The sequence below is a fragment of the Rhipicephalus sanguineus genome, chromosome 1 (assembly GCF_013339695.2).
Source record: "Rhipicephalus sanguineus isolate Rsan-2018 chromosome 1, BIME_Rsan_1.4, whole genome shotgun sequence".
Lineage (NCBI taxonomy): Eukaryota > Metazoa > Arthropoda > Arachnida > Ixodida > Ixodidae > Rhipicephalus > Rhipicephalus sanguineus.
Genome location: NC_051176.1, coordinates 51,177,791 through 51,201,162, shown reverse-complemented (window position 1 = coordinate 51,201,162; position 23,372 = coordinate 51,177,791). Strand labels below are relative to the sequence as shown.

Here is a 23,372-nt window from a genome sequence, read left to right as displayed (position 1 = left end):
TTCATGCGGCTCTAGTCCATAGTGTAAGAGCGTTTACATATGCATGCTCAGGACTGTACGTCATTGGGAATATATTAGAACAGAACCGGTAGCGTAGGTAATGTATAGCGCTCGAGTAATTGGACGCGCGGATAGCGTTTACCTGCTTTCATTTATGCGTATAATATACCTGCATGCGTAACGCTCATTCACACATGCGAATAGCTCCGTTCGCGCGAATAATTAAGTTGGTCGCGAACGCCCACTTTGGTCGAAAAGCGCCTACATTGGCTCAGTCGCATTACTGCTGTCGAAAGTCTCTGAACCAATCAGATGCGCAGGAACAGAATGTCAGCTCATTTTACGAGACAATGGCAGGGCGAACCGGCGTGAATTCTGTGTGACGACGGGGTTGCATTGACCGGCGTGAACATCGACCGCTTTGAGTCGCTCCTTGGTCGCTGCAGTAGCAAGTGGTCGTGCGACCGGTGACATAGTCGGGAGTGTGAACATAAATTTATAGTGGCACATTTGTTGAGATATGAAGCGGCGTATCCATATAAGACATGTCAAAACCTGAGATATATACATATACATGTATATAGCGATATATAGAAATACTAATTATTCTATTGATAAGTGCGTGCGGGCCGTCCCTCATCGGGTGCCCTCTTTCTTAAGATTTCTTTTTTCTAGCTGTCATTCTACCCTCAACAATTTCCATCTGTTTTGTTGAACGAAGCAGAACCAGTTATGACAGACATTGTTGGCTTATAGCTGCCATTGTGCAGAGCTTCCATTTAGCTTTTCCCGTTTGTGGCACAACCATTCCGACTCGAGTGGCAGCTGCACAAATGCCACATAAAATGTTATACCGCTCTATTCTTCCGTAGTTTAAAGTCACGTTTATTCATGCGCTCACACGCCGAATAAGCTCTACTACATGCATGAAACTTTTGATACGTAGTTTATTCGAGTATATCAGGAGACATCTCGGCTATCGCAAATATGCAGACCGAGCAGCGTGCAAAAAAAAAAAAAAAAGAGGCAGAGAAAACGAAGATAAGGACAAACGGAGACGTAGGTAAACCTGTGCGGTCACCGATTTCAAACAATACAGGTACTTCATAAAACGTGCTCTCTTTTTCTCGGCGTTATTTAGCGCGTTGCTCGGCCAATGACTGCGACGAAATGAACAAACTCGCCCAAAACAAAATTTTGCTGCTGGCCTAGATTGTTTCTTTGGCAAGCGCATTCACAAATGCTTCCCTCCGAAACAACAGGGGGTCGTAACGCCTCCGAAACAACAGGGGGTCGCAGCGAACACGAAGTCATTTTCCCAGAATTTGTGTTAAATTTTCGCTTTAGTTTGAACAGATTAATGCTTTTAATGCATGTATTGCACGAGAGTAGATGCACGTACATGCATCATTTCGTATTTTGTTGTTCTGTACATCTTCCAATGAGTGCAACCTGCAACCGATGACTGTATACAGGCGCAATTCGTTCGTTCGGGCCCTCGCGGTTGCTAAACTCGGTCTTGCATTTATCTTTCTCAAGTCTATCTTCGCAATCTTGCACGATATTTGCTGTCGCTGCTATTCCATATAAATTGATTTCATTGCGATAGAGGCAGGCAGAATTGCGAAAACTCGGAGAGAGTCCAGTCGTGGCATTTCCTACTTATTCAGTTTAGTTAGTTAGTTGGTTAGTTGGTTAGTTGGTTAGTTATTTAGTTAGTTTTCTTTGTTGCTGCTTCGGCGTGTACATAGCGCAGCCCACAGTATTGACGGTCATGTGACTGTTCATGTTACTCTGATGGTATATCTGTATGCTTTAGCAGGATACTGTACAGGCTGTCGCCAGTCCAAAAAATTTTTTTTTCTTATTTGGGCTCTTGAACAAGGCCCACTTTGAGACCCAAGGTGCAATCGCCTGCAATCGTTTCAGGAGTCAGGATTAAGTCCGGCATGAAGACGGATTACCGTACTGTCTCATACGCTGCTTAACGAGCTATTGGGAAGTTACGCATACAATGGAGACGTCTTTCAGCTTTCACGGAACATGTTCTGCAATGCCAAAATTATAGACGCCGCAATGACGAGCGTAAACTTTTAATAAATCTTATGCGACCCGTTTATAATATATCTGGGGTTTTACGTGCCAAAGCCACGATACGATTATGAGGCACGCCGCAGTGGATGGCTCCGAAAATTTCGACCATCTGGTGTTCTTCAACGTGCACTGACATCGCGCAGTACACGGGCCTCTAGCATTTCGCCTCTACCGTAATGCGACCGCCGCGGCCGGAATCGAACCCGCGACCTTTGTATGCGACCCGAAAAACGCCCAATTTAATATATAGTATATAGTGCAAGAAGGGCATCGCTGACGCGTCACGGCTCGTCTGAATTCGCGCAGCGCCGGCTGAACCATAACGACATGCGATTTGAACAGCGGGGCCATTGCGCTGCGCCGAAACCTTCAGGTGCGGAGACACTGCATAGCCAAGCGTTGGCGCTCTTCCTTAGTTCAACACCCAGGACCAAGACGGTGGAGCGCGTTGCTGCTGACCGTTTCCAAATATAAATAGCGAAAAAACAAAAGAAAAACGAGGAAGACTGAGTTGCTCGGCGTCGGCGTATAGTAAACGGGCCGTCGGCACAAATGATCACCGCTGATCTCGCCGCACTCTATGTATTGTAGCCTATATAAGCCCTTTTATAGTGGGGCGCGGCTTTCGCTCAATATAGTCATCTTTAAACATATAAAAAAGAAATGAATGAGAGATTAGGTGCCTGCGGTTACAGTTCTACACTTATTAAAGCGAGTGAGTACTTTTCGCAGCTGGCGTTCACTGCTCGAATCATTCACTCCCACGAGTGTCTGCTCGACCCGGAGTGCGAACTTCATCTGCATTCGAGGTGGCTGAGATATGCACAGCCCATTTGTGCACTCAGCGCGGGAGGAAGGCGTTATGCGGCGCAGAAGGTCATCGCGATAGACACGGGAACGGGGCAGGTGCGAGCGCTCTCTTCGCCCCGAATGAAGTCTTCTAAATGCCTCATCAGGCAGCGCGTATCGAGGAAAAAGGCGGCGCCGTATATGAAGCGTGAACGAGTGAGTTGACCACGCCGGCAAAGCAATTACCGTTGCGCGAACGCAATTTCTGCGGCGCTGACCGGACGCGTGTGATCGCCGCGAGGAATTTTGCCCACGCAATGGTTTCTCCACCAATATCACTCAGAAATAATGACCGTGTAAGCACAACTGTCTCATGGCTTTCTGGAACTATAGAGGACAGAAAAAAAATGGCGCAGAAAAGAAGCCGAAGGCCGTATGTGTGATCTATGTTGAAAGCGTGCACACAACGCTGAAGCCACCGAGCTCTGAGTACCGCGAACGGTAAATGTTGTATATAAATAGCTCGCCGTTAGTAGGCTGAGGAACGTACGCTCTGTGGCCGAGTAGTTTCGCGCTGCGGAGGGAGGGGTCGTAGGTTCGACTCCCGCCAACAGAACTTTTTCTTCTAGTTTTTTTCTTTGCTATCTGTTAGTGTATATTTTACAACGTCATATCCGTGACGGAAATACGTTAGTGGAGCCGTGGTGGACGCCGCCATAAAACACTTTCGTTAAAAAAAAAAAAAAACTCGGGAAGCGGCAGGTTGCGGCAATATCCCACCGCTACGGCAGCGCAGAAGCCGAGAAAAAGCACGAATAAAAATACGATACACTGGATGCATTGAGGGTGCAGTTATCATGGCCAGACGTCTATTGTCCATTCGTTGCCAATCGTCGCCTTCGAGATAACGCCTACACTTCCGCGTGCTGAGGTGAAGCGACAGTCTCAGGGCGTCTGTACTGCTTCTTTTCGATTCTCTTTTTGGTGCCGCCTCACTGCATACTCACGGCGGGACATTTAATTCTTTAAGGTCGATACGCCACGTGGTGCCGTTCACGCGAATTAAACCACTGGGGTCCAGAAAATCTGCATATGATATTTCTTTTGTTCATTTCTTTGTCAGCGGCTATAGGCGTTCTGCCGTGAAGCACAAGGTCTCGGGCTCAGTTCCTGGTCGCGGAGACCGCATTCCCATTGCGACGGAATAGAAAACATTCGTGAGCTTGGATTTTGTTGCACATTAACAACGACAGACGGTTGAAATCACTTTCGAGTCCTTCAGTTGATATGCATGTGGTGTATATTTGAGCCATATATTCCTTCGGGGCGCCATAACCCACTTTAATTTCATTCCTTCTGGGCCGCTTAAAACGCGCATGCTCACTGTACGTGCACGATTGCATGGCTTGAACTAGCGATAGTGTACGCCTCTTGAACGGTGACCGTAACAGAGCGGAACACTGTGTGGTTAGTCAGTGTAATCATATACCTGTAGTTGTGCAGCTTCGACAGTACGAGATATCGCGCGATCGAGAACACAGAATGGCGGCCGCATTCCGGTATAGTAGGAAATGTGAAAGCGCTCATGCTCTCAGACTGAACAGTTGAATAATAATTTGCAGCCTCTACTGCGCTGTATAGCTCACATTGCATCATTACGAGTATTTGTTTATTAGTGCTCAAAATAATTACTGACACCGACCGCGTATTGGTTATGGCTAGGATTACATGACCCAATACGGCCGAATCGCGCACTCCGGCATCCCATATAATAGTGTCTTTATACAAAACTTCACGTGTACAATTGCACAGCGCGTATTTGGACCACCGCGTTTACGTATGGAGCACACTGTTTTAGTATTCTTCGATGGTAGAAACACCGTTATTATATAATACTTAGCCACGGCTGCCGCCACATTCGTACTACCTTGCTGCAGTCAACAACAGTACCAACTCGTGGGGTATTGTGCGCAGGCGCCTTTACAGATCGTTGACTTTTCATTCTTCAGCCCTTTTTTTTTTTTCCTGCCCGGTACGCGCTTTCACCTGGCTATTTGGGCAGATGCTACGCTCTCGCGCTTCACGGATGAGCGGTCCAGGTATTGCTGCTATCATCCACCTTTGCATCGGGCGATGAGGACCGGTCTGGCAACCAGCGCTCTACTCCTTTCTGGCTCGTGCGCGACGGCGCGGAGTGTGCGGGCTGGTGCTGTTGGATGAGTGGCGAACCTTTTTTGCGTGTTTTAGGTTGACCTGCGGATTTTCTGCTCTTTCATTGCGATGTGAGCCAGCGAAAGGTCAACGGGAAACCACTTTGCCGTTTTTGGTTGTTCTAACAACTACGGAAAAAAAAAGGAAACTGCTGTCTGAATACGTGTGCGATGTGCATCACCAAATGCAGAGTGTTCGCTGCTGCGGACTGTTAAAGATACATCGTTTCTGTTACGTTACAGGCTTTAAATCGGCAAGTGCCGGCCGCAATATATCCAGAATGCCCAGTGTTCTAAGCAGTCAAATGACAATCGGATATGGCCAGATTGACGAACAAACATAAGCGGTCAAGTACAGCACTGTCCGGTAAAGTACGAAACATCTAAGCACCACTGGTGAACTAACATTCCTGAGAAACCACCTGTGTTGTTTTCGATTCCTCTTATTATTATAGTTGAATATGATGTGTTTGGTCTAACGATTAGCCTGGCAGCTCGGCTGAACGCGGTGATCGGCGCAGTTGATGTAGCGTTAATAAACACCGGACGAGCAATCCCTCACTTCGCAACGAGATAACCGGCATCATACATTTAAATTGTGTCCCGCACCGACCCTGTAAAACCCGGAGATTCGTTGAACACTACATGAATAGGTCGTGGCGAGATGCTTGTCGTGAGGTTACAACTTCCGCAAGACAGCGGGGTGTATCGTAGACGACATGTGATATGAAAGCCGAACAGCAAAAAATTAATAAATAAATAAAACAAAATAAAATAAAATAAAATAAAATAAGATTGTCGTTTCGTGTGTAGAACTTTTTCTTAGTACTTCAGACAGGAAATTTTTTACGTGGTCAAGAACAGCGTCCGGTAAGTCGCGCAATGATATGCAGCATAGTTAATTCTCTTCTAAGGAACGAATTAAAAACCACGTTGTTACGCTTGCACACTGTTTCTGGAACTGCTAATTTTGCTGCTTAGCTTTGCGATCGACAGCCAGAATTTCGCAAAAACAGCACATCTGGTAGATGAAGTTATTGAAAAAAATAAACAGTCATCGTTTCCGATGTCGATCATAGTCTCTACGCCGAAAGCTAATCATTTATTGTCACTCTAAAAAAACAAAAAAAAAAAGAAAAAGAAGCAAAAGCGCGCTGGCATGTCGACCGTCAGCGTCGTTTTTATGTACCAGCAACTCCCTGTAAACAGCTGTATAATTTCGTCCACACCGGTGGGCAATAAGTGAGCGAGTAATAAGTGGTCACTTATGTCACTTAAAAGGTGAGAAACAAGATCGACGACGGTTTGTGGGCAGTAAAAAGATGCCGTCTTCGCCACGAAATCGAGCCACGACCACACGTACGAGCGGTAGTCGGTGAGAGAGCATAAACGAACCGTGAATGAAAAAACAAACTAAAAGATTACAGTCCACGAAAAAAATTCATTGTATCCCCGAAGAGTGCCAGCACTTGCTTGCCCTGCTAGAACGAGTCGAAATATTTGCGTGGTTTTCCAACAGACAGTGCCGAAAATATATGACATCGACCACTTGCGACACGTTCGCGCCGTCGTATATTAACATATTTGACCATCGTCAGATTAAACTTTTTCAGGACGTCTCAAAGACTCATTTCCTGCCTAGAATGCATCACTTGATACGAAATTCAGCGCGTCGGAACGAAAAAACCGACGGCAACTGCAGCCGCACGCATACCTGCCATATAAACGCGGAGCTTCGCAGATGCCAGTGGGTTGCCAGACCAGAGATGGCGCCACCCTCTAGGCAATATGGCGGCGCCCACGAAAAAAAGGTCTTATGCCCCTTCAGGCTCGAATTATTATCCACTCTCTACGAATGTGTCAAATTCACACACCATATTTCCAAGGCACTCCGTATTTCATTCCAAGAAAGAAAATGAAATAATGTGTTGTTTTTTTGTGAGTTTCACTAATTAATTGTAATTAGCATGCAATTCAATACTTCATTATTCTGCAGTCAGCCATGGTCTATTTTGACATAAAAAAATGAAATCAGAGGTTACAAATGCGTGCGCAATTACTGCTTGGCTGAGTTCATTTCGAGAAAAGAAAAGTAATACTCTTGACACTGGTTCTAGAACGCGGTACGTCGAACGACCCGTCGAACACCGTAGTGCACCTTCACCAAAGGGACCGGCTACAGTCATACACAGCGCACTGAGGTTAAGTCAAGACATATTCACTATGCAGAAGCTTCAATTCGTCTAATGAGCAATGTATCTTGCTCTCTTTTTGGCCACAAGTTGGCACAACTAGCACAAACAAGTCGCGTACACGAACGTAGCCACCGCCGCTGAAGGGGATAGGAGTCGCTCCCTACCTCTGGCGCAAACAATTTGTTTTGCTGGCTCGAACAACCAGCTGCCGTACCGCAAGAGGCGTATTTCTTTTGTAGTGGTTGTTTCCCCGTATACACAGTATGTATGTATACTTTCACAGTGGCTGCTCTGTCAACCTCGGTCCGAGGATAGTCTTTAAGCTCCTCAAGAATAGTATTTAGTGCCGCTCCTTTTCTCTCCTCCCCAAGCACCGAACGCGCAAGTAATACAACGTTATGGCACGATCGCTGCTTATTTCAGAATCGGCGGCATCAAATACTGCGCTGCGTATTCGCCTATACAGCGGCCAAACTATTTTGTACATTGTACCAAATACGCCAGCTGTAACAAAACCCAATGAAAACTGCATACAATAAGTCTTCATTTGCTCACAATACGCAGTGGAAAGGTAGCTGACGTGTTCCAGAATTCACTACAAACTTCTATGGCTTAAACGGATGATTCAAGTACTTAAGAGCGAATTTGTGATCGCGCGACGACGCGGCAGCAGCGTGGTGATGAGTATAGCGCTGTGACGATTGTTACAAAAAAAACAAACAAACAAAGAAACGGCGCAATCAACGATATGTGAAAACTGGTCGAAGCGTAGCCTTTTACGTTCACTGAAGGCCATCATTTCAATAAATGTTGCTCAGTCTCGTCTAATTAGTATATACGCTCTTCTATTTTTGTCTTCTGAAGTATTCCGCCACACTCGGCTTCTGCTTCCGACTTGTTCACTTTTGCGCCGCTGACTTCAGTCTTTTTATGCCTACTTCCTTGCTTCTACATATCTCTATGCTCCATACTCAAAGCGCGCCCTGGTATAATGTCGTCCCCTATACGATCGTCGTGGGCTAGTCTAATAATTGTTAAAATAAAAACGAATCCCGGCATCCCTTTGGCGAGCACAACTCAGAAGCTGTGGTGAGATTGCTCCTTCTGATTTGTAGTTGTTCTTGGCTATGAATTAGGGTCTCACGTGCCAACTGAAAGGTTCCTTATCGTCTAAGAATGAACCAGACAAGCAGATATCTATTTGTTTCTCGCGATGTCATTTCTCACGACGTTCATGTGTGTTGTACGTGGCACGTAAGACGTATTCTAATTTACAAAGCCATGGTCGCAGAAGCACGCCTGTGCGTGTTACCGTATTGTTTCACATCTAAATTCAGTCGACGACTCACTCACTCACTATAGCCCGATACTTCTTCCCTTAATCGGTGGCTGCTCTGTCAACCTCCGTCCGAGGATTGTCTTTAAGCTCCTCAAGAATAGTCTTTAGTGCTTATCTGTGATCGCCCACTTTGCTCGCGAAGTGGTTCTGACGTGTCCCGTCGCTTCGATCCGGAAACTACGCCCCCAGAACACGACGGAAAGGCGCGCCATCGCGGCCACCGGTGCCAGCAGTTGCCCACTGCCGCGCGGAGGGTATCGCCTCGTGACCGGAACGCTAAGAAATACCAGGAAATAAAGAAATGAAGCCCGCGGTGCTAGGGTTGGTCCTGCTTTTGCTTCCTACGTTGCTTGTTTCCTGTGTCGCCTGTCTGCGCTTAGCTGTGGGCGACCGTCGCTGCTCGTTGGCACGCATGACGATGTACCAGTGTCCAAGCGGAATGTATGCCACGCACTTCACATGAAGACTCAAGGAAGAAGAAAAAAAGCAACAGAGCTAGCTAGAAAAACAAAAAAAGAAAGACCTGACCGGCGTCTACTATCTCGGACCCACCCTCACTCGTCCAACAAAAACGAAGACGCTTGTCCGTTCGCTTCCCTCGTTGTTTCCGCAACACTACAACAAGAGTCGGCTGTGTCGCTCCGTCACGTGGCTCTCCTGAAAGGTTGTTCTCGGTTTTGGACAGGCGTGCACTGGGCGTTGGCTAGCTGCGTCGTGCCTCGGCACAAGGCGCTGTTATACATGCGCGGCCACTCGGGGCGGCCACTACGTTTTATAGTGCACAGTGGTGACTCCATCACTGGTGGTCTTGTCAGTGTTGATAAGTGGTGAGAAAAAAAAAATTATGCGAGCTTTATTAGCCAAATGTCCCTGGCCTGCTTTTTTTTTTTTTTTTCTTATATGCAATACCACAGAAGCAACTCCTACCGTGAGACGCTAATAAAAACAGTAAAGACCACCGTAAAAAAAAAGGAAACAAACTGGAAAGAAAGAAAGAAACAGGTGGCGCTGTCTGTCGCATTGGAGTTCCCGCACCAGGGCACCCATGCGCTACCGATATTGGTATCTTCTACTCAGGTTTATTTTTTTCCTTTATCTGTAAAAAAGGAAGAGGACGACCTGTTCGCTTCGTCTTAATTTCCACCCTCCCCCATTTCTGAGTTATTATCTGCGATCTTCTTGTTCTCATTTTTTTATTTCAATAGTTGAATATCTAGACAGCCTATCAAATTCACATCGCTCAATAACGGCACTTGGACGCGTGATCTCCAAATTTTTCATCACCGCGTTGTCAGATATACATAAGCATTCATCGTTACATACGCTAAGAACCCCACGCATGTCGTAGGGCATGTTTTACCTGTCACATGTAGCGGTTCCAAAGACGGATGGGAGAAAAGAGAATGACAGAAGGCAGGGAGGTCCGGTTGGCTACCCTACGCTGGGGGAGGGGAACACAAGTGTCAGAGAAAGGGAAGGGATGGAAAGAAGGCCTGACGCACACGTGGGTGTTGCTCTACACAATGGTCAAGGGCGTCAACATGGGCGCGTCGTCCACAAAGCACTCCCTTGTGGGCCGACGAGCGATGGAGAGGGTGGGCGAATAAAACTAGTTCGTGATATTTCGCAGACTCGTATCGTTTAATCACTCGTGTAGCGATTGATTGGTGATTAAACTTTTAGACCCTCGATAATTGCTTGCAAAGTTGTGTATACTAACGTCACTGGATCGTTTCACGTGCAAGTGTGTTCTGAAAATTGTTCCAAAGTCACCGTGTAAGGTCGGCGTGGGTCACCAGGGGCCGAATTCGCGAAACTTACTGTATTATTGGACGCGCTTAAAAAACAAGGACACAGAGAGGCACACATAAGCCACAAACCTCCCCGTGTCCTTGTCGTTCAAGCGCATCCAAGAATACAGTATGCTGTTCCGCCTAGCCCAAGAAAAAGCGCTCGCAAAGCTTTTAGTTCGAAAGTGCTCTTTGCCACATTGGTCAGCCGGCTTCGCTAATGATATGTGCGATGTCACTGTTGTATGAAACGTTCTCTCAATAGCAATGCTCATAAGATGCTTTTGTCAATAGGGGCCTAAGTAATTTAATTGGCGGCCTATAGGTATACCTTCAAGCGCAACAGCCCTGCGCCGCTATACCTACAGAGCGCATTCGCGTCTCGTTTACCCCCCTCATTCGCCTCCCGACTTGCAGGGTAGCAAACTAGGCATGGTCTAGTTACCTTTCCTCTATTCTCGCACTCTCTCCGCAACGGTGACCCGAACCGTTAATTTATGACCCGAATAACGTTCGTTCACTCGCTTTGACTTAATCCCGCGTGCACGTGTCTTCTGTACACACTGGCGCTCAGTCTGGCCGTTGGGACACGAAGCACGGCCGGCTGGTCAAGGGTAGATAGCGCTCGTATTCAAAGCAACGCGTCCAACGAGAATGGAGCGTGGGGAATGCAGCGCAGTGTCTTTTTTTTTCTTTTTTTTTTCTTTTTGCCTAGTTCTACGTGTTTCCCATTCAGTACACGTCACGCGATAATAGAGACACCTCCTCCTTGGACGATGCCCGAGGAATAGGGACGAACCTTCGTGTTCGTTTCCGTGGCTGTGTGGCTTTTTGCGGACCGTTTGGACGAGCTGGCGCTCTGCAGTACAATGGGAGCCGCTCGGCTGATTTCGTGGGAGACGCCCGACACCAAACTGAGAACTCGCTTTCTTTTTTTACCCTGCGGCGATCAAACGGTTACATGCTCTCAACGTCAATCGAAAGGTCCGATAGCAAATATCCGCATTAAAATTTTAAACCACTTCTTTGGCCTGTTCTCACGTAATTAGGGGGCGATTTGAACGCATCTCCAAACGACATACAGTGAACTGTCACTTGTACGAACGTGGGTTTAACGAATATTTCAGAATTACGAACCTTTAGAAAATACCCGGCGGTTTTCCTTTGCATTTCATGCACAAATCTTAGAGTTAAACGATTTTCTGCGTATAGTGAATATTTCAGTATTTCAGTTAAACGAACTTGATCCGCGGATCCGGACTCATTTTTGAAATCAATTCACGAAGTTGAAGACTATGTTCAGTGTGACAGTGACCTTGTTACCTGTGCAGAACCATCGGATTTGGAAATTGTTTCCAATGTTCGTCGGGAACCGGAAGGAGAAGAGTGCGAGGAGGAAGATGAGATGGCTGAGGCAGGTTCAAATCCCACATCTCCAGCCGAGGCTACACTGTACCGAGGCTGTAGGATATATTAAAAAGTTACGAGAATTCGTGTCACAGCAACAAGCTCTGCCAGAGGCAGTGCACAGAAACGTGGGCTCTGTGGACAGCTTTGTCTCTTCTTGCGCTTTAAGGCCGCCAGTCCAAATGGAAATTACAGAATTATTTTCAAAATAAATTGCATTTCACACTTTTGACTCGATATCTGCTGTGCCCAGTGCTGTTCCATGTTCCAGTAAATATTCAGTTTAGTGAACTTTCAGTTAAATGAACTATTTCCTTGGGTCTCTTGAAGTTCACTCAAATGAGAGTTCATTGTACTAGCGTCGACATTGGTTGTGGGATATTCATCGCGATAGTGATGTCACTGCCTGTCCACATATCCCATCAGACGCTTCTGAGTCCTCTTCGCAATATTCAGGTTGCGAAATACATCAACGTTCAAAGTGTTCTTCTGCCCGATGTGTGATGTCTCACTTAGAGGAACTAAAGTGATCATAGAACACTATAATATATCAACTCATCTCAGCACTTGTATAGGCAGTTATGTCCCGGTAATATTTTTTCCCAGTGACAATGCGCCAGTATTCACAAGATTACTTCACAAGATTACTCGTGAAGGAAAATTTAAACCAATCATGAAGCTGGGTACATAATTAGCGAAGGCGACCGGCCAATGACAACGAGACTTACGAACCACAGGCTTTGCGAATACGGCTCGTGATATTTAGTTTAGTCATAATAATAATAATAATAATGATGTCTGGGGTTTAACATCGCAAAACCATAATATGTATGAGAGACGCCGTAGTGGAGGGCTCTGGAAAATTTCGACCACCTGGGGTTCTTTAACGCGCACATTTTCGCCTCCATCGAAAATGCAGCCGCCGCGTTAGTTGAGTGAGTAAGCTTGGCAACTATAGCGCGTGTTCGAATCGTTTCAATTATATATAATACACACTTTAACAACTTACTTTGCTAGTGCTTAAAACGAAATTTCTTATTTACAAACGAAATGCATAGCCATGCGTTCGTTGTCGGATAAAATCTCGTTTCACCCCACTTTCCGTACTGCACATCGGGGTTACGTGATGTATGCCGTCATCAACACTGAAATAATTATAACTTTTTTTTAGGTCTTGTGACGCAGTAAACTCTGGTTTGTTCCGGCGTTCCTACAACAACGAGTGCAGTTCTTTATTTTTTATCCCACGCCACGAGCGCATTGTTTTCTTATCTGTCGTGTTAGCCAAGTGAAAAGCATTGTTGCACAGTGTCGCTACAGTATAATAAGCACACAGCAAGACGTCTTTTGCATCGGCCACGTTGATCGCGCAGAGAACGAGACAAAGCGGAGCACTGTTTCACGCGGCGCAGCCTATTATCCAGGCGATCAGTCAATGATGAAACAAAGCCGAGGACAGAGCACAGTTTCGGGCCTCCCTTGGAAATCTGCGCCTTGCCCCCTTTTCCCCTTCCGTAATTTACTGAGATAGTGGAATTTGCATACTCTGCATACCATTTGCATACACTGTTTCTCCATTTCTCTATCTCTCCCCCTCTCCTTCTGTCTCTAGTGTTCTTGTTTTCGACGAGAGTATGCGCAAAACTCGCAGCGCGTTCATTTTTTTTTTTTAACATTAGCTTTTATCCTATAGCAACATTTTACACGCTTTCTAGTCGCTGCGAAACGTGTCAGGCTTGCGTGCTAAATAACGGGCGGACGTGCAAAGACAAGCTCAGGCTGTCTACTTGGCTGGTAGGTTGGTCTTGCTGCGACTCGGGTAGCGTGGCCAGTGTGGACACGAGTGGGTATCGTGCCCGGAGCAGTGAGCAGGACAAGTTGATGGAGGATAACACATTGTGTACTGTATTTACATCGTTCGATCGTAGTGAACAGGCGCCGCTGCTCTTTAGTGCGCCGGATTAAATAACATGATTGCGGTCCACTCACTCTTTCTCCTCTCCACGCGGTGGCCAGGATTCCGCCAATCCTGCAGCAATGGCAGCAGCATAATGAAGAGCACGCCTGTGCCTCCAAAGGTCAATGGCCAGTTGACGACGGTTTGCGATTTACACCTTGGATGATCCTTTTTGGGGAATCGGCGGCTCGTTGAAGACGCACCTGCACAAAAAGCGCCAGACAGGTGAGAAGACCTACCACGGCGTCGGAGAGTCGACACCGCAGGTGCGCGGCGCGCCATCGTTTCTCCCCTCGATCCCGCTTAGGAATGTCTCAGTCGCCGAGAAGCGCCAGAGAACGACGACTATAGCGTCGGTTGTCGGGGACGGTAGGGCGAAGACTCCCCGATTCCCAGTATCCTTCGCTGTTCGAAGGTCGGCGACATTGTGGCATTTGTGCTGAGGCACAATAGCCTGCACGCACCTTATTACGCAACAACTTTTAACAGCGTGCCGCAGGATGCGGCGAAACGACAAGAATAGACCGTGCTTTGTAATGTGGTGACTTTGCTGGGACGTGGCACACGGCGCATTATTCATCCGTATGTAAGGAACGTTCGTCACATTTGCCCGAGTCCTTAGGATTTGAAGCTAACGGAATAGCGGTGAACAATACGTGGGTCTCGAGCAGTAAATGGCAGCTAATTCACAACGTATGCCGCAGCAACGTAGCCAAAGTGAGGGGAGGTGGTTGGGGAGGTGGTTCAACACCTCCCCCGACAACTACCGAAATTTTCACATTTTGTTTCTATATGTGTGTACACGCGTACATACAAGCACACCCACGACCATACATAAAGAACTGTCGGACCCCCCCCCCCCCCACCCCTAAAAAAAACCAGAAAAACTTATAGGCGACGATAGGCGTGATGGCATACCTTGAAAACGAAAGAGGCCACTTACACGGGTTGCAGCAGTCTTACTAAAGCCATGATCAGTAAGGACATTAAGGAAACGTGCTTTCGAATTTAGACTCGTTCGCATGGCATCACGGGTAAATGTAACATCACGCATCACAAGCGACACACCATTCAAGAGCATCATCATCATGACCACCAGTGCGGAGCGCGAAAGAGGCGGTGACCGCCGAAACTTCGTTGCTCTGTGATACCTCGCCTTTATCCTCGATATCCTTTTTTCATGTCTTTTTTCTTCTCGCTTATATCTGCCGAAATCCTCAATTCTTCTTCTTCATCCAGACTTGTGTTCACGCAAGCGCTCCCTGTCGATTGGAGCCGTATGGCGGCGCACCAAGCAACAGCGTTCACTGCCTTGACTTAGATGGATGGATGTAGGCCTAATACATATAGGCATGACGTTACAACGGTATTACTTACAACTTCAGTCACAACCTCGAGCACGCTTCGCGCCTCGCTTTTCGGTCAGGTGTATTCAGTAGCATACATCAAAGGGTGCGTGTGGCCGAGGCTCCAGCGTGCGCATTACCATACATACGTTTCCTTTCGCAGCTATCTGCATGATGTATGTACGAAGCCGAACTAATAATGCGCCCCTGTTTCGTACGAAATTCTTCGGACTGAGTGATGTTATTACACGCGTTCCCGCATAGGTGCCGTTATTATTGCCGTATAAAAGGGGGCTCGTGCTCCCGCATAAGCGCGCTACCGCGTTTAGCTCCAGGAATACCGGCGGCTAGAAAAAAAAAAGCAAAGAAAAGAAAAAAATAAAGAAAGGAGGGCGGCCAACGCGCGAGCTGCAACGTTGTAGACCATCACGCTCATCACCGCCATCAACAGAGCGCTCCGAGTTAAGTGCGGCAGGGCTAGAATCTTCAAGAAAGCGTGGCGTCCCGAAGAGCCGCGCGTGCTTGCTTCCTTGCGCCAGAGGTGGCGGAAAATTGAGCCTTCGCCGCCGGCCGCATGCAACTCGTTTACCCGCGCTCATGCCTAGCTTCTTTCACGGCTGGCTCTTTACAAAAGTACGCGAGGACGCGCGCTTTGCGCAGTTGCACAGCGCGGGATGGGCGTGTTTATTATACATGCGGGCGAGCGTCGTCATTAGGGAAGAATGCGAGCTTTGTTTCTCGAATGGCGGGCCCCTTTCCTCAGCGGCGAGTCGATGACCGCTCCATGCATGCGTCCACCGTACTAGCCGTCTCGGTTTCATTTACAAACGGCTGTCGAGGTCGGCATTCTGCGGGAGGGGAAGAAAAAAAAGATGTGGCCGAAGCCAGCTCAGCGCTTTCGGCATGGCTCCTGCGCCCATCTCAATCCTACGGAGTTTCACTTTCTACTTGGCACGTAGCCATCGTTATTAGTTTAAACGTTCGTTTACGTGCAAGTATTTAGGTCCGTCAGTCGAGAACGCTGTAGCATTATAGCACTCTCTCAATTATGCAGTGGCCAATTGGCTTCTCCACTTAAAAAAAAGAATACTGGGTCAGGGGAAGGAAGAGCCCCTGGTCTTTTCAAATGACCCTGGGCACGACCGCAGGCGCGTCAAACGTACACACGCAAGGTAGCTTTGTTTCAAGAGCTTTGAGGGTCAAGGCTTGCCTCGTAATGAGTTACACGGTCTCTCCTTCATTAGTAAAAATGAATTGCTATCTCTTTCTTTTGCCGTGCGACCGGCTAAGTGATAGCTTTTGTTCAAGAAAAACACTAATGATACAGAAGCAGGCCCGAGAGACCAGTGCTAAGGAAGATGTTGATATGCTGCGCGGGAAACCTTTGATACAGTGAACGTAACGTTGTTGAATGTCCCTATACTTTGAAGGATGCACAAATTGAAGTGAGTGTGATTGTTTGGTTAAGAAGGAATACAATCATATACTTCGATGCAATTATGATTCTGGCAGAATGTAGAACTGTGTTGTTCCCGCTGGAATTATCGTTCTGTCGATTTTTAACGCGGTAGCGTTAAAGAGCTCGTTTCGCAGAAATTCTGGTGTCGGTGTCGGTGTCGGCGTCGTCGTCGTTGGGTGTGAGCGAAAAGTAGGCGTTGTCTGTGAGCGAAAATTTGAGATAGATGCAAATAAATAAATAATAAAAAGTATTCGGTCTGAGTGAGCCAGTGCTTGAAATCGCTTCGTTAGAAAACGCTATAAGAATTTCATGTAGTGGAAGGAGTCTCCTTAACGCATGTGATATTGCGCGACAGAATCGTAGAATCGCATCAGACGTCAAACATGTTAATTGCGCAACGAGTGTATGGTTAAACCGTTTGTAGGTTCGCCTATATTTTTGACACGATGTTATATAAACCGGCTGTGGTATATACATATAAATTACAAAAAAAGTTGTATAGACAAATTTCATCAACATCAAGCCAGTACTTCGCTGGAAAAAAAGTGGGACACATATGTACCATCATGCGATCACATCATCAGGTACTTGGGATGAAACGGTCGACAAAAGTGGCACGGAGGAGCACTTCTCAAGTTGTGCAGAGGAACGTTGTGCACGGCTCATTTCCAGCAGCAGAACAGCGCCTGCGCAACAAGTCCTCATAGGGCTGTGCTCTGTTCCTGTAAAGCTTGCTTTACCGCATACACCAACCGTTTTTTGTCCTACTTGTACCTTCTTCCGCTGTCGAAATGGTTGAGTACTGATGTCGTCCCTGAGTGTCTGCTCACTTTACAAGAGGTATATGATAGCGAGTAAATTATTCACCTGCACCGTTATCCACAACTAGGCTTAGCGAAGAGTGTAGAAACTTCACGAAGGATTGTGTTTTGATGCATTTATGAGCCAAGTTACTGCACAAAAACACATGATGACTGGAAGGTGAAATCGCCTCTCTAGAAAGCGAGAAAAAGAGAGAATTACCTGGTATTTTGAATAACAGTTTTTTTTTTTATCTGAACGAGAGGAAAATTCAGAAGCGTTGGAACAAATTTCAACGGCACTGCGGCACTACTGCTACCTTCCGAAACCGCAGTAAAACAATTTTTCCCAAGCTTACATAAACTTAGATAAGATAGCAGCGACCTAGCGTTGCGCTAATTGCGTTAGGTGATGTGTGAGAAAAATTCTTCTGCAGAAGGAAAAGGGACGTACGTGTCCCATCTGACGCACAAAGGGTTAAAGCTGCCCACGCATTACAAAGTTTGCAGGTGCGCGTAGCACCTTACGGACTCGTAGAGGGCACTTGGCCAATTTGAAAAAGGAAGAAATATTGCGTAGTGGGCACTACGCAACTGCACTTGCAGTAGGCATTCCTGGGATAGTTTGAAACGGCCAATGTTACGCGCACAGATGTTCCTTTCCTTGCGGCGCCGTTCAAGGCGATGCGCACGGGGCCCGATTACGCTATCGCGTTCTACTCCTGAAGGCGAAGCTCAAGCGCCCTCCAAGTTTTTTTTTTTTTTTTCCTATGTTCTTCGCGCTCGTTGACTTGCAACAACACCGTTATTCTTTCTTCCTTCCTTTCTTTGGCAGCCGAAGCTCAGGCGCGCTCAAGCACAGTGGCGGCCTTTGTTTCTTGCACATCGTGCCGATGAATTGCAGTTGCTCGGGAGGGGCGACCTTCAGAACAAGGGACCCTCACCAATGAATGCTACATTATTGGGCTGCCATTGGCCGTTTGAATGAGAAAAACCTAAAAAGGCGTGCGGCTGCTAAGCAAGCGAAGCTCATTACTTTATATCTCTGTGCCATGTTTTGGCTATTAAACAACGCTGATCATTTTGTTTGAACTTGCCATAAGATTGCGCTGTCCGAAGCACTATACACCTACAGCACTTTCGCGTAAATCTCAATTCACGCCTCTGCGTGCGACCTATAGTTGGGCCCGATATGCTTTAAAAGTAAATTGTTTGCAACCGATATTCGTTTTCCAGCTCTGAACAGCTAAGAACGACATATGTCCATTCAAATTGGCGCGAGATGCGCTTTTCGTGTACAAGCTTGCTGTACTGTATTCGTTAAAAGACGCAAAATGTGTTTAAATCTGCGCCGCTAGCTTGCAGGATAGCCATGAACGCCGCTGATATGCAGTCACACATAGCGAAGTCGCCCGTTGCATGTTCAGCGTCTTGCAGATGCGGCACAGAAAGAGTAGTAACCTTCGCCTTATTATTCCCGGGGCTTAAAGTCTCACTGTGTTCAAGGGGGTTCGAACGTTCCTCATGCCTATAAGAGTGGGACTTCGGAAAACCTCGGCAGCGGGATTCTTGCAACCTGGACGCTCACACCAAGCATGCCGAGTTCGAGCTCTTCCGATGTCCTTATTAGAAGGCGCCATTACTCCGGTAAAACGTGATGTTGACGCTCAACTAGCGCAGACGGCTAGGACTAAACATGGCGAAGCGTTCCCGTACTTCGTGTCCCTGCATGCCCACTGACCACCCCCTCAGGGCATCGTATACACACGCAAAAACAATCGCACACGAAAATACGAACAGCAGCTCTCTCATCCCCGTTCCTTGTTTCGTGCGCATGAAAAGTGGTCTAGAAAAACAGTTCGAAGGCCGCTTCCGCGGCACACGTATACGTATACACTGGCATTCTGGTATCCGCTGCTCACACATTGCGGCTTGTTGTTTTTTTGTTTTTGTTTTCGTGGCACGAACGCGACATTTCGACCGTTGTAAAAGCTTTTTGCGGAGCTATACAGACGAACGAAGCGATCTAGGGCCCTCAGCATACAGGAGAGAGCACGTCGGCGATCGAGCGTCTGTATAAGGTAGTGTTCCGGGTTTCGTGTATACCTCGTTTAACCGGGCGGTCACGAAGTTTGGAAGCTGCGCCTAAACGTGAGATCAGGATGTCGGAGAAGTAAAAAAAGCCGGTACAGTGCTTTCTTCCTTCTCCGTGCTCGCCGAGCGCAAAGAAAGCTCGTGGCGCTTCTTCGGGGCGGGCAGGCCCGGTGTGGAAAGGGACGCCATACTTGTTTACCGGCAACGCCGCAGACGTGCACTGACTGTGTAGAGGGTGCCGACCTGCGTGACGGCGCCGCGGTCGGTGCCCGTGCGCTATCAGTGGCCATTATTAGAACCGGGTGGCTCCAAATTGGGTGACCCGCGGGTCCACCTTGCCGTTCTTGTAAGTACACTCCTGTAAGTGCACTTTTATTGACGAAAATGGTTGCTATTGGGGCCGTTTCTGCTTACGCGCCTGGAATTCTATAGTATACGCGATGTACAGTTGGTACAGGCGTTACATTTTTCGACAAAAAGAAAACTAAAATAAAAATACATCTAATCTTTTCCCCAATATACACGAATTGATTTTCCTCGCCGGTAGTAATGCCAGCGAAGCGACCTCAACTAATTGATAATAATTTCTGGGGTTTTGAGTGCCAAAGCCGCAATGCCATAAAAAAAAAAAAATAAGAGGAACACCAACGAGAAAAGAATAAGGAAAAGACGTTTTGGCCCTCGTGGCGGGAGCCTTGTTCACAAGGTATATCCGTCAGGGGAGCCCTTTTTTCTACTTTTTTTTCATCCGTGAAAACCTGGACTTCATAATAATAATAACTGTTTGGGTTTTGCGTTCCAAAACCACGATATCATTATGAGGGACGCCGTAGTGGAGTACTTATACTAAGTTGCGCGTTAAAGAACACTAGATGGTCGAAATTTCCGGAGCCCTCCACTACGGCGTGCCTCGTAATCATATCGTGGCTTTGGGAAGTAATACCTCAGATATACAATAATAAGTACGCATACGGGAAGCTTAATTCGTGAGCTTTTTATCTGGGTTTGTCGCATATGTGCGCGGTAAATTAACGCAGAAAATGTGCGTTTGATGGGTTTTTTACTCCTATTCGTGTTCTTTATTTTTATGTAACATAGTTTTCTCATTTTCATCACCGCTCTTCGATATCACTCGCGGCTGATATCACGCACCTAATATCATGGCTGATAATGTGCACCCAAATCTGCGTAAACGGGACACTGTTCTTATTGAATTAATTTCGGAATCAAATAATATCGCGGATGTAGGACGTCGTTACGTCTTCCTGCAAACTTGACGCCGCCATAACTACTTTGATACTCACGAAGAAAAGAAACAGACCATATTTTCGCTCGCCAAAAGAGAAAATTAGGAATACAGACATGAAGCGGAACTATGATCACGCGCACTCTCATAGACGTGTCTTTTGCAACAGTTTTTTTTTTTTTTTTCACTCTAGTGTGCACCACGAGGCACGATTATACTTGTGTGCGTGAATACGCTGCATAACTCTTCGTCCGACCCTCCGTGGTAACTTTGCAGGAATGCTGCCGCGCTGCTAAGCTCGAGGGCGCGGGTTCGATACCCGGCCACGCCTTCCGCATTTCGGTTGGGGCGACATGCAAGGAACAACCGTGTATATTGATTTAGGTGCACGTTAAAGAACCCCATGAGCAGAGGCGTAGCCAGAAATTTTTTTCGTGGGGGGGGGGGGGGGGGGGGAGGCGGGGAGGGGGGTTCAACCATACTTTATGCATGTTCGTGTGTGCGTTTGTATGTGTGCGTGTATATATACGCGAGATATATTGAAATATTTCGGGGGGGGGGTTGAACCCCCCCCCCCTGGCTACGCCCCTGCCCATGAGGTCGAAATTTTCGGAGCCCTCCACTACGGCGTCCAGAATCCCATTGAACGAAGCAAGGGGAATTGATCAAGGGCTCGTTTTCATTGCTATGCACAACCTAATGAGAACAACACACAAGTGAAGCCGAGGAAAGTGTAGGGGCATTATTCGTGGTCTTTAACTGTAATGAGGTAATTATGAAATAAATCTAAAGAGACTGACGTCGACTAAAAGACAACTTGCCGCCGGTAGGGACCGAACCTACAACCTCCGGGTAATGCTCTACTAATTGAGCTACAGCGACGGTCGTCCTCGTGTCCAGTTATTGGGTGTTCCCAAGCATGCACCCAGCAAAGTGAACTGGAGGACGACCGCCGCTGTATGTTGGTTTCATTATCATATTGGAGTTTTAACACGGTGAACCCTAGACATTATTATTATTAAACTCGTCGCTCGCCTTCCTGTGTTTCGTGCATTTTACAGTTGAGCTGGGCGGCGCACCGTTCAAGGGCTTCTTCATCGCGGCCATGGACCCACGCACCCAGAAGCGCATCGGCTCCTTCCTCAAGGTGAAGGGCACCCACCCGGTCAGCTGCAGCGCTGTCACCCACAATGACGCGCACCCCAAGAGCCACGTGTCCCTGCTCTGGCTGCCCCCCCAGAACCAGCCCGAGGGAGAGGTCGTCTTCATGTGAGCTCCCTTGACACTCTGTACTGTGTAACCACCTACAATGACGCTCTATATCGTTGACAAGAATTACAGCGACCGGGACCCTGGCTGTCCTGGCTTCGTATATATGATCACCGACAAAATCGAGCCTTTAAAATCCTACGGTTCATTTATCACCGCTGTAACAGGCGTCTTTCATCTAGTTCTTATCGTTGGAATCTTCGGCTTATCACACTCTGTGTCTTACCGTCGCCATGCCAAACCTTCAAAGTTCCTTTTTTTTATGCTCTCATAACTCTACATGGTTTCCTCTAATCAGCAGCTACATCAAGCCTACTGTAGACCGACTACTGCGAGTTGAATACATCCCCGTTACGTCACCAAGGCAAGGCTTTCTAGCGGTCTTATCTCTTCTTCCTTATAAATCTGCAGTGTTTTACTCAGCCAAATACGATCTTCATCGCTTGTTAGATTACTTTTATATATCGCGAACCGATGGTCTAGCCGTGCATTTGTGTTTTTCATTGCCACCTTGTATTTTGTTCTCCCTGCTCTAGAGTATCTCCTTTGGGCTACAGTACATTGAGAATTAATTAATTAATTCATTAATTGATTAATTAATTAATGTGGCGGGAAGGCTACTCCATAAGTTGGCTAGTCCGATCACACTGTAGAGATAAATTAGGTGTCTTGGATTATATCCCTGCCACTCAGGGTCGGACGTGAACACACAAGAAGCGTAAACTTACATATGATTCGCTAACAAATAGTTGTTAGTTTGCGCTTCGTGATGTGTGTTCACGCGCTTCCCTAAGTTACACCGGTATTATCCGAGACCATGCATAACCAACTGGCCCATATTGCCGCACTCCTAGCAATTTAGGTGTGCGCGCACGCGTATCTATAAGCCATCAACAGTAACAATTTTTTTTTTTGTTTTCCCAACAGGGCGACCGTTGTGGAGTCGTACGCTCGGTACTACACCGGCCTCGTAGCAGCTGTGCCGGCCGTCCCGACGCTGCAGTACATCAAGAAGAAATAGGAAGCCAGCTCACATTTACATACAACAAGAACGGGAGGGCACGCCACCCAAGAGCAAGACACGCGATCGCGTTTCCACCTCCGCAAGCGAAGAATAGCCCATATATGCGCCCAGAATTCAGGAATCCGTCCGCATTCAGCAACCGACACCGTAATTCATTTATTAGCACAGCGCACTCGAGCATTCGAGTTTGCATACCTGAGTCACCGCAGCACTTGTTTCCTACCCCCACCCCCCTTTTTCTCACCTGGGTGTATCGAGTTTCAAACGAAATCAAAGCAGGCGGCCAGGTGAAAGGAGCACCTATTTCAAACCAGGAGAATAGCCATCTTCGACATGGAACGTGCACGACGTGG

At 47.2% G+C, this 23,372-nt stretch overlaps 1 protein-coding gene across 1 annotated transcript in view; it reads left to right on the top strand.

The window, feature by feature from the left end:
- The window catches only part of LOC119391368 (putative ferric-chelate reductase 1 homolog), a 68,635-nt gene extending 45,488 nt beyond the window's left edge, over window positions 1-23,147 (top strand). Inside the window, exons 2-3 of the mRNA XM_037659054.2 lie at window positions 21,788-21,995; window positions 22,923-23,147. Coding sequence (XP_037514982.1) covers window positions 21,788-21,995; window positions 22,923-23,016 — 302 coding nt within the window. The 3' untranslated portion in view covers window positions 23,017-23,147. The remainder of the gene's footprint in view (window positions 1-21,787; window positions 21,996-22,922) is intronic.
- The last annotated feature ends 225 nt before the right edge of the window (window positions 23,148-23,372 follow it).